General features: G+C 47.4%; 1 protein-coding gene across 1 annotated transcript in view; it reads left to right on the top strand.

Moving 5' to 3' along the window:
* The window catches only part of LOC126456813 (Down syndrome cell adhesion molecule-like protein Dscam2), a 389,296-nt gene that overhangs the window by 100,534 nt on the left and 276,153 nt on the right, over positions 1-12,609 (top strand). Inside the window, exon 6 of the mRNA XM_050092611.1 lies at positions 8,670-8,901. Within this exon, the coding sequence (XP_049948568.1) occupies positions 8,670-8,901 (232 nt within the window). The remainder of the gene's footprint in view (positions 1-8,669; positions 8,902-12,609) is intronic.

Here is a 12,609-nt window from a genome sequence, read left to right as displayed (position 1 = left end):
CGGCCAGTGTACGAGATCGCTCCCCACACCATGATGCCGGGTGTTGGCCCTGTGTGCCTCGGTCGTATGCAGTCCTGATTGTGGCGCTCACCTGCACGGCGCCAAACACGCATGCGACCATCATTGGCACCAAGGCAGAAGCGACTCTCATCGCTGAAGACGACACGTCTCCATTCGTCCCTCCATTCACGCCTGTCGCGACACCACTGGAGGCGGGCTGCACGATGTTGGGGCGTGAGCGGAAGACGGCCTAACGGTGTGCGGGTCCGTAGCCCAGCTTCATGGAGACGGTTGCGAATGGTCCTCGCCGATACCCCAGGAGCAACAGTGTCCCTAATTTGCTGGAATGTGCCGGTGCGGTCCCCTACGGCACTGCGTAGGATCCTACGGTCTTGGCGTGCATCCGTGCGTCGCTGCGGTCCGGTCCCAGGTCGACGGGCACGTGCACCTTCCGCCGACCACTGGCGACAACATCGATGTACTGTGGAGACCTCACGCCCCACGTGTTGAGCAATTCGGCGGTACGTCCACCCGGCCTCCCGCATGCCCACTATACGCCCTCGCTCAAAGTCCGTCAACTGCACATACGGTTCACGTCCACGCTGTCGCGGCATGCTACCAGTGTTAAAGACTGCGATGGAGCTCCGTATGCCACGGCAAACTGGCTGACACTGACGGCGGCGGTGCACAAATGCTGCGCAGCTAGCGCCATTCGACGGCCAACACCGCGGTTCCTGGTGTGTCCGCCGTGCCGTGCGTGTGATCATTGCTTGTACAGCCCTCTCGCAGTGTCCGGAGCAAGTATGGTGGGTCTGACACACCGGTGTCAATGTGTTCTTTTTTCCATTTCCAGGAGTGTAGTTTATGAGTACTCACGCGTTACCCAACTCAACACAACAAACCGTGAGTCCTTCTTTACTGTTATTCAAGCTGTTGTACACAAAGGGATGTACACTGCCAGACGTATACATAGTAGCATCTGCAAGGAGGGGCATGGGGGTGGGGGGGGGGGGAGTAGAAGAAACGAAATTAAACTCCGTTGGTTGAGAGGCTGTGCGATCTTGTTTCAGTGGTTACAAAATCGAGTCAAATTTACAAAGAATAAGCCTACTGTTCTCATAGAGCCGTAGTATCCTGTTATGGGGTAAGCTGACCCACAACAGCTGTATCTGGTCCTTGGTATTCCGGATAGCGGCACGTTCTGCGTAGTTGACGTGGTTCATGAGTGTATTCGTGATCTTCGTTATAGGCAAACCAGACGTGACGAGGATGTAACCCCACAACGAAACCTTAACGTGGGTCCACAGAACATGGACTACAACAGTACCGTCGTGCACAAAATGGAAACACCACGCTGTCTCGAAGCCTCGCCAGCACTGCTTACCTTGCGATCTGTAAAGGCATACAAGGAATTCAAAATGTTTCTTCCGATAGCATTTGCTTTTGCATTCACTAAAATTTCTATTTAAGGCAGAATTTGCAGTAAGTTTCTTGCGTACATCGATTTTAGACTAAAGAATAAATACAAAAGCTAGTACCCAGTCCAAATTTAGAATGGTTTCCGCAAGTGACTGGAGGACGAAAATATACTGTAGATGTTTTGAGGAATTTCCTGATTAATAATTCTCCATTCGAAAGCAATAACAACTATTATAGATTACACTTGTCCTGTGAAAAGTGAAAAAGTGAACAAAAGAAAAGCTCTATGCACATTACGACATTCTGAACAGATTTAAATTAGTGCGAATGTGACGAAGCCAGTAGGCTAACCTCACGAATGAATAAGTGAAACCTTTTGAACAACGGAAGTTCATTGTAAACGTAGTCTTCAGCGGCCATTGTCACATTCAAAAAAATTCTTCTGGATTTGTGACCGCATTGTCAATACGTTAGAGAACCAACTCGTGAAGCTAAGGTTTTGACCTCATAGCAACAAATAGACCGGAACTTTTCGACTCCGTGAATGTAGAAGAGGGTATCAGTGATCATAAGTCAGTGGTTGCATCAATGACTACAAGTGTAATAAGAAATGCCAAGAAAGGAAGGGAAATATATTTGCTTAACAAGAGTGATAGGGCACAAATCGCAGAATATCTGAGTGACCACCATCAAACGTTCATTTCTGAGGAAGAGGATGTGGAACAAAAATGGAAAAAATTCAGAAACATCGTCCAGTACGCCTTAGATAAGTTCGTACCGACTAAGGTCCAAAGCGAGGGGAAAGATCCACCGTGGTATAACAATCATGTACGAAAGGTACTACGGAAACAAAGAAAGCTTCATCATAGGTTTAAGAGTAGTCGAATCATAGCTGATAAGGAAAAGCTGAACGAAGCGAAAAAGAGCGTAAAGAGAGCAATGAGAGAAGCATTCAACGAATTCGAACATAAAACATTGGCAAACAATCTAAACAAGAACCCTAAAAAGTTTTGGTCATATGTAAAATCGGTAAGCGGATCTAAATCCCCTATTCAGTCACTCGTTGACCACGATGGCACCGAAACAGAGGACGACCGAAGAAAGGCAGAAATACTGAATTCAGTGTTCCGAAACTGTTTCACTGCGGAAAATCGTAACACGGTCCCTGACTTCAGCCGTCGCACGGACGCCAAAATGGAAAATATTGAAATAAACGATATCGGAATTGAAAAACAACTGCTATCACTTAGTAGCGGAAAAGCATCCGGACCAGACGAGATACCCTTAAGATTCTACAGTGATTATGCTAAAGAACTTGCCCCCTTTCTATCAGCAATTTATCGTAGATCGCTGGAAGAACGTAAAGTACCTAGCGACTGGAAGAAAGCGCAGGTCGTTCCCATTTTCAAGAAGGGTCATAAATCAGATGCGAATAATTATAGGCCTATTTCGCTTACGTCAATCTGTTGTAGAATAATGGAACATGTTTTGTGTTCTCGTATTATGACGTTCTTAGATAATACAAATCTCCTTCATCATAACCAACATGGATTCCGCAAACAGAGATCATGTGAAACTCAGCTCGCCCTATTTGCCCAAGAAATTCACAGTGCCGTAGACACTGGCGAGCAGATTGATGCCGTATTCCTGGACTTCAGGAAGGCATTTGATACGGTTCCGCACTTACGTTTAGTGAAAAAAATACGAGCTTACGGAATATCGGACCAGGTTTGTGATTGGATTCAGGATTTCCTAGAAGAAAGAACACAACATGTCATTCTTAACGGTTCAAAATCTGCAGATGTAGAGGTAATTTCGGGAGTACCGCAGGGAAGCGTGATAGGACCTTTATTGTTTACAATATACATAAATGACTTAGTTGACAACATCGGTAGCTCCGTGAGGCTATTTGCAGATGACACGGTTGTCTACAAGAAAGTAGCAACATCAGAAGACTCGTACGTACTCCAGGAGGACCTGCAGAGGATTAATGCATGGTGCGACAGCTGGCAGCTTTCCCTAAACGTAGATAAATGTAATATAATGCGCATACATAGGGGCAGAAATCCATTCCAGTACGATTATGCCATAGGTGGTAAATCATTGGAAGCGGTAACGACCGTAAAATACTTAGGAGTTACTATCCGGAGCGATCTGAAGTGGAATGATCACATGAAACAAATAGTGGGAAAAGCAGGCGCCAGGTTGAGATTCATAGGAAGAATTCTAAGAAAATGTGACTCATCGACGAAAGAAGTAGCTTACAAAACGCTTGTTCGTCCGATTCTTGAGTATTGCTCATCAGTATGGGACCCTTACCAGGTTGGATTAATAGAAGAGATAGACATGATCCAGCGAAAAGTAGCGCGATTCGTCATGGGGACATTTAGTCAGCGCGAGAGCGTTACGGAGATGCTGAACAAGCTCCAGTGGCGGACACTTCAAGAAAGGCGTTACGCAATACGGAGAGGTTTATTATCGAAATTACGAGAGAGCACATTCCGGGAAGAGATGGGCAACATATTACTACCGCCCACATATATCTCGCGTAATGATCACAACGAAAAGATCCGAGAAATTAGAGCAAATACGGAGACTTACAAGCAGTCGTTCTTCCCACGCACAATTCGTGAATGGAACAGGGAAGGGGGGATCAGATAGTGGTACAATAAGTACCCTCCACCACACACCGTAAGGTGGCTCGCGGAGTATAGATGTAGATGTAGATGTAGATGTATGTAAAACTACCGACGTTTCGGTGACCCTGAAGGAGGTCACTTTCAAAAGGGACCGAAACGTCGGTAGCTGTATATATTGACAATGTGGTCACAAACCCAGAAAAATTTTACTAAACCGAAGCTCAGTCTGTACACGAGTGAAGCCGCAGACCTGAAAACCCTGCACACAAAATATTTTCCTCCAAGCTGCAAATGGATGCCGCAACCTAACCATAATTCTCGTAGCTGGTAACATCTGTATCATACTCCCAAAGCTACCTAACGGTGTGCGGCGGGGGTACTTCTGGTACCACTAACTGATCAAACGCCCCCCCCCCCCCCCATTCTCCTTCCGCTCGTGAATGGCACGTGGGAAGCATAATTGTCAATAAGCCTCCATACTGGTTCAAATTTCCCGAATTTTCTCATGGTGATCATTTCACGAGATTTATGTGAGAGGAAGTAATATATTGCCCGAGTCTTGCCGGAAAGTACACTAGAAATTGCAATAGTAAATCGCTCCATGATGCACAAAACCTATCTTGTGACTTGCGCCTACTAAACGATTGAGTGACTTAACGCGCGACTCTTCGTTGGAGCTTCTCTATCTTTTCTACCAGTCCTACCTGTGAGGGTCCCGTATTGATGGACAATACTCAAGAATCGGCTGAACAAGCGCCTTGAAACTCACTTCCTTCGTGGATGCGTTGTATTTCCTTAAGATTCATGAGAATAGCCACCAAATAGTAGCTTCAGTACAAACACTCAGAATCCATAAGCCAGCTGCGACATCAGTCGTCCGTAGCAAGTGGAAACAGAAACCAGCGGACTAACAATACAGCACGAGGAAGAGTTGAGACGACAATGCTTTGTTCTCCATTGAAAGGGACCCTTTAAACCGCCTCTCAGCCCGCACAGGCCTCTGATCTATACACACTGTGTCTAAAGTGTTGCCCAACAGAACTGCCTTCATTTTACCAGTCAAAGACCGTAGTACGCCAAGCAATCGATGTCCAGAGCCCAGAATGTCATAGCAACAAACTCACGACACAGAAATCGTAGAGGAATGAATAACGTCAAAACTGACATTTATCGAACGACTTTCAATATATTAACACCAGCTTTCACCAGAGGTGTTCAATACATAAGGCAAAAATTTTTTTCTCGGAAAATTTCGGTTGAAAAAATGAAGAATTTTTTATGGGACATTGTGGAATACTCCTGCTTCAGCCCCTATAGTATCATGAAGTTCCTATAGGTGGCGGCGCTATACGTGGCCTTCAAAGTGGCGTCTATGTTTCAAGCAGAGAGTTCTCGTTGAGTTCCTTTTGGCGAAAACCCAGAGCGTCACATATATTCATTGGCGACTGCAGAATATCTACGGAGACTTGCAATGAATAAAAGCACGGTGAGACTTTGTGCGAGGCGTCAGTACCATCCCAGCAAGGTTGCGCACACCTGTCAGATCTCCCGAGTGCCGGCCTGCCGCACACAGCTGTGACTCCTGCAATGTTGGAACGTGCGTAGATTGTCATTCGAGGTAATCGACGGATCAGAATCAAACATCTCACTGCACAATTGGATGTTTCCGCTGGTGGTGCTGACTCACTCGTCCACCACTTTGGGTACTCAAAGGCGTGTCCCCCGTGGGTTCCTCGCCACCCAATAGAAGACCATAAACAGCAACGAAGGACCATATGTGCGGAGTTGTTTGCACGTTATGAAGATGACTGTCGTGACGATTTTTTGTCGAACATGAAACATGGGTTCATCATTCAGAACTGGAAACAAAAAACTTATCCTCTCCTCCGAAGAAAAAGTTCAAAGGCGCGCCCTCAGCCAGTAAAGTCATGGCGACGGATTTCTGGGAATCTGAGGAGGGTATTCTGTTTGATGTCCTCCCTCATACTACAACAATCAACTGTTAAGTGTATTGTGCTACCCTCAGAAGTTGAAGGAACGACTTCAGCATGTTCGTCATCACAAAACGCAAACAAACTTCTACTTCTCCATGACAATGCAAGGTGTCACACAAGTCTGTGCACCCGAGAGGGACTTACAAAATTTCATTGGTCTGTTCTTCCTCATCTCCACTACAGTCTGGATCCCGCACCTTCCAGCCTCTAGCTGTTTGGTCCAATGAAGGATGCACCCCACATGAAGCAGTAAGTGGATGGTGGGTTACTGATGCAGCAAACATTGCCTCCGACGTCGACCAGCAGAGCGGTACCATGTGTGTGTGTGTGTGTGTCGTAGCGGCCCCTTATCTGTTAGAGGGCCCGCACAACCGACAAGCAAGATGGGCTGCCGACCTCGCTTCAGGAGCGCAGAGAGAAACATCACCAGCAGATATAAACAATAACAGGCTTTCCGAATAAACACGGTACTACTTCGCCAGACAACATGTGACAGTGTTTCACCAATCGGAACTCATATGCCTCATGTAGCACTTTGCCAACTCGGCTTAATAAGTACGCCAAGACAGACAGACCAGCGCGCTCGTCCTGTCCGCCTCTCCCCCACCCTCACCTACCTTGGACTCACCATTGACCGTCAACTCACCTGCAGCCCTCATCTCCAATCTATTCAATCCAAAGCCCACAACAGCCTCCTTCTCCATAAACACCTCTCTGGCCGGACATGGAGTTCAAATGGTTCAAATGGCTCTAAGCACTATGAGACTTAACATCTGAGGTCAACTTAAAGACATCACACACATCCATACCTGAGGCAGGATTCGAACCTGCGACTGTAGCAGCCACGTGGTTCTGGACTGAAGCGTCTAGAACCAATCGGCCACAGCAGCCGGCCCAGACATGGGGGTTGAACCCCTCTACCATCCTCGACACCTACAAATCCTTATATCGTTCCATCCTCTGTTATGCCAGTCCTGCCTGGAAATCTGCCCCCCTCCCTCCCCCCCAAATTCTGTAAGTCCTTCCAGATCCACTAACGCCATCCACTGTGCCTCACCTTCCGTATATGCCTCCCGTCCCCCATGCAGATCCTCTATGAATTGATTCCTTTTGCCCATCTGCTCCTATTCCTCGAACGTGTCCGCATCCTCTACACCTCCCGCCAACTTCATCCTCCTCATCCCCTGGCTGCTCCTCTCCTCTCCGACCCCCACCCGCTGCCGCGCCTTCACCGCTGCGTCCCTCCTACCCTCCATCTCTACACCCTTCATCTTCTTTCCCGAGGTGGCATCCATCAAATCCCCCTCCCGGATGATGTCCTATCTCCCTCCATTTAATCCTATCAACTATGATCCTCACCCCCTCCCTCCCTCCCTCTGTCTCTTTTCCCCAGTCTCCCTCTCCCCTCCTTCCATCTTGTTTTTTCTCCGCATACCCACTCCTTGACTCCATACTCTCCCCCCTTTCTCTGTGCCCTGTCCATCGGTTCCCCCCTTTTTTTGCTTTTCCTCCCTCCCCCTCTACCCCTCCATCATCTGTCCATGTCCTCCCCCCCCCCTCCCATACCCATATACCTTCATACTCTATAGTGCAGTGTTTTCCGTGAGTGTTCAGTGTTGCGTGTCCCCTTTTTAAAGTGCTGCGAAAATAAGTCAGACTGTTTTTTAATTGTGCCTGTCTCTTTCCTAAGTGTTGTTAATCAGCATCACTCACCCCTTTGTTTTTTATGTTTTCTTCACAACTCTTTCACCATGTACCAATTTTAAACAGTCATTGTTTTATCACCTCTTTTTATTGTTCCATCTCTTCATTGTGTTTTTTAACATTATCTGTAGGCTGCAGAGCGGCGTATTACGCCGCTGCCAGTCCTCCCCCCCCCCCACCGCCCCCCTCCCCCTGGGGGGGAATCGAAATACAATAAAGAAAGAAAATTACGCTGTCAGTGTTAACTACCACTAGGGACAGCTCCTGGCAGTACTTACGCCGGCTCTAGCATTGTATACACCCGCCATAGCATTGCAGTAGCACGTTGTATTTTGTAACTGGTAGAGCATATTTTGGTCAGTATTTCCTTCCATTGTCTTGTTTCCTTATCTGGTTTGCCACCACAAGATTTGCAGTGTCTCTCTATTTGTTCTTGTGTTTAAAACACAGTGTACGCCGAGAAGGCGTTTTTCTTTAATTATAATAAAGTGTGTTCAAATTGACCATTAGTTCTTTCCTGTCGACCGCAGGACACTACAATGTGGGCATAAGGGCCTCCCCAGTAAGGCCGTCGCACTGAACTGAGATTGTGTTGAAAAATGGAGTTTTGTAGCCGAAAGAGTGTCAAATAATATGGTGTACTGGAATCATGAACAAAACCAACCTTCTCTCAGAAAAAAATTGAAGGCTCCTTGTAGTGTCTCTTGTCTGCATCCGCACCATAAAAATGGTAGCATAACTTATTCATTAGAAAATTCAATTTTCTGCTTTGTTTACGATCTCAGAGGCCTTCTATCTTTTAATCATCCTAATTATTAATTGTTTAATAAATTCCGCCACCGCTAGAGAATGTGCCATTTACACTACCTGTTTTGCTTTCCTCCTGAGACTGTCAGTACGCCGTTGTCGGCAGGTGGTGAACTCTGGAGAAGCGGCGATGTTCAACTGCACAGTGTCGGGGTCGCCGATGGGCAGCGTGGAGTGGCTGCACAACGCAGAGCCCATCCCTGCCGGACGAGTTCGGCTGCTGTCGCCGCTGGTGCTGCACCTCGCCGCGGCTACCCGCGCACACCGCGGCGTCTACCAGTGTGTTGCCCGGGGCGATGACGACAGCGCGCAGGCGGCAGCAGAACTCAGGCTCGGAGGTCAGCTGGCTCTCTGTCTCCGGTTATTTTCATCAACATTCTCATTTAACATAACATTCAATTTCTGCTCACTTACAACTTACCTCACATCCGCTCACTATTCGCTCCTCACTAGGCTTATTTTAGCAATCAGGCGTAGAGTCAATGACAAAAAGAAAAACAACCCACCACAAAGGAATTACCCGAATGGGATTTAAATCTGTGTACACACATGAAAAAAGTTTTCCATCACCTCGGTTCAGAGAGTTCCAGACCCTGTACAGAAAATTGGAATTTATTGCTCATGGATCAAATGGCTCTTAGCACTATGTGACGTAACATCTATGATCATCAGTCCCCTAGAACTTAGAACTACTTAAAGCTAACCAACCTAAGGACATCACATGACACCCATATCGCTCATGAAAACCACACATTGCATCTTCCACCACCATACAGTGAGACCTTCAGACGTGGTGATCCAGATTGCTCTACAAACCGGTACTTCTAATAACAAGTTGCACGTCCTCTCGCGTTGGCATGCCTGTATTCGTCGTGGAATACTATCAACAAGTTCATCAAGGCACTATTGGTCCAGATTGCCCCACTCCTCAACGGTGATTCGGCGTAGATCCCTCGTGGGTCACGTCGTCCATAAAAATCCCCTTTTCAATCTATCCCAGGAATCAGAATCAGTTTTTCACTCTGCAGCGGAGTGTGCGCTGATATGAAACTTCCTGGCAGATTAAAACTGCGTGCCGTACCGAGACTCGAACTCGGGACCTTTGCCTTTCGCGGGCACGTGCTCTACCAACTGAGGTACCCAAGCACGACTCACGCCCCGTCCTCATAGCTTCACTTCTGCCAGTACCTCATCTGCTACCTTCCAAACTTTACAGAAGCTCTCGCAGAAAGAGGTAGGAGACGAGGTGCTGGCAGAAGTGAAGCTGTGAGGACGGGGCGTGAGTCGTGCTTTGGTAGCTCAGTTGGTAGAGCACTTGCCAGCGAAAGGCAAAGGTCCCGAGTTCGAGTCTCGGTTATCCCAGGAATGTTCGATAGGGTTCATGTCTGGAGAACATGCCGGCCACTCTAGTCGAGTGACGTCGTTATCCTGAAGGAAGTCATTCACAAGATGTGCACGATGGGGGCACGAATTGTTCTCCATGAAGACGAATTCCTCGCCAATATGCTGCCGATATGGTTGCTCTATCAGTCGGAGGATGACATTCACGTATCGTACAGCCGTTATGGCGCCTTCCATGACCACCAACGGCGTACCTCGGTTCCACATAATGCCACACCAAATCATCAGGGAACCTCCACCTTGCTGCACTCGCTGGACAGTGTGTCTAAGGCGTTCAGCCTGACCAGGTTGCCTCCAGACACGTCCCCGACGATTGTCTGGTTGAATGCATACACGACACTCATCGGTGAAGAGAACGTGATGCCAATCCTGAGCGGTCCATTCGGCATGTTGTTGGGCCCATCTGTTCGCACTACATGGTGTCGTGGTTGCAGAGATGGATCTCGCCATGGACGTAGGGAGTGAAGTTGCGCATCATGGAGCCTACTGCGCACAATTGAGTCGTAACACGACGTCCTGTGGCTGCACGAAAAGTATTATTCAGCATGGCGGCGTTGCTGTCAGGCTTCCTCCGAGCCATAATCCGTAGGTAGCGGTCATCCGCTGCAGTAGCAGCACTTGGGTAGCCTAAGCGAGGCATGTCATCGACAGTTCCTGTCTCTCTGTATCTCCTCCGTGTCAGAATAACATCACTTTGGTTCACTCCGAGACGCCTGGACACTTCCCTTGTTGAGAACCCTTCCTGGCACAAAGTAACAATGCGGACGCGATCGACCGCGGTATTGACCGTCAAGGAATGGTTGAACTATAGACAACACGAGCTGTGTACCTCCTTCTTGATGGAATGATTGGAACTGGTCTTCTCTCGGACCCCCTCCGTGTAATACGCGCTGCTCGTGCATCGTTGTTTACAACCGTGGGCGGGTTTAGTGACATCTCTGAACAGCCAAAGGTACTGTGTCTGTGATACAATATCCACAGTCAACGTCTATCTTCAGGAGTTCTTGGAACCGGGGTGATGCAAAACGTTTTTCTGATGTGTGTATATGCCGTACATGTACAGAGAAACAAATCATTATAATTGCAGAAAAATTGGATGGTTTGTTAGAGAGAAACCTTCAAATGTTGAGCAAGTCACTAACGTGTTGCTCCACCTGTGGCTCTTGTGCGGCTTGACATTGATTGATAGAGTTTTTGGATGTCCTCCTGAGGAATATCGCGCTGACTTCTGTCCAATTGACGCGTTAGATCGTAAAAATCCCGAGATGGTTGGAGGGCTCCGCTCTTAATGCTCCAAATTTTCTCTATTGGGTAGAGATCGAGTGACATTGCTTACGAAGTTAGTGATTGGTAAGCACAGAGACTATCAGTAGAAACACCCGCCCTGTATTTGCGGGCATTATCTTGCTCAAATGTAACACCAGGATGGCTTGCCATAAAAAACAAGAAGAACGGGACGTAGAGTATTCTCAGCTTATGGCTGTGCTATAAGGGTGCCGCAAATGACAACCAAAGGGGTCCTGCTATGAAAGGAAATGGTACCCCCAGAGCATCGCTCCAGACTGTCGGGCGATATGGCGGGCAACAGTCAGGTTAGTATTCCACATCTGTCTGGGGCATTTCCAGACACGTCTCCGCTGATGATTGGAGCCCAGTTCAAAACACGACTCATCACGGGAAACAACCGTACTGTATTCAATGATTGCAGGTTGAGGACGCGGTTGGAGACGCAGCCGCGGTTCTGACTGTCGCCCACCATACCGCCAACAACAAGTGGTGATAGTCTAAATTTCTTTTTATAGAAGGCCCCCTTTGCTTGTCATCTACGGCACCCTTGCAGCACAGCGATACGTCGAAGATATTCTACGCCGCGTTTTATTGCCCTTCGTGGCAAGCCACCCTGCTCGTGCATTTCAGCAAGATAATGCCCGCCGGCACAGGGCGAGAGTATCTCCTGACTGTCTTCGTACTTGCAAAAACCCCTCATTGACCAGCAAGTCGCTGGATGTCTCCCAATTGAGAACATTTGGGGCATTCCGAGCAGAGCCCTCCACCCAGCTTGGGATTTCGACTATCTAATGGACCAGCTGGACAGAATTTGGCACGATATCCCTCGGCAGAACATCCAAAAATTTTGGAAGTCAATGCCAAGCTGAAAAACTGTTAGCATAAGAGACAAAGGTAGACCAACGCGTTACAGGCTTGCTCAATTTTTGCAGCTCTTTCTCTTGAAATAATCATCCAATTTCTCTGAAATTGTAATCAATTGTCGGTCTGCACATCTACCGATTTCCGTCCCATTCTGATAATTCCTTTGTGGTGCTTCGTTTCTTTTCTTTCTCTTACTGTGTACATTCAATGCTAGTGACAAACGACGGCAGAAATATTGTTATCCAAAAGAATATAGCAAACGCCAATTTTTACAGAAATGAGACTGTTCGTCTAGTAGTCAAAGAACATGAAAAGGAAGCAACAGTTGAGAAGTAAGTAAAGCATGGTTTCATCACATACCCATTGTTCTTCATCCTGTACATTGATCAAGTAGTAAAGGAAACAAAAGAGAGATTTTTAATAGGAATTAAAGTTCATGGAGAAGAAGGTCAGCTGATGACACTAATTCTGTCAGAGATGTGTGAAACCCACAG

The sequence above is a fragment of the Schistocerca serialis genome, chromosome 1, assembly GCF_023864345.2.
Source record: "Schistocerca serialis cubense isolate TAMUIC-IGC-003099 chromosome 1, iqSchSeri2.2, whole genome shotgun sequence".
In the NCBI taxonomy this organism is placed as follows: domain Eukaryota; kingdom Metazoa; phylum Arthropoda; class Insecta; order Orthoptera; family Acrididae; genus Schistocerca; species Schistocerca serialis.
The sequence above is the reverse complement of the archived record's forward strand: the minus strand, read 5'-3'. Positions and strand labels throughout refer to the sequence as shown.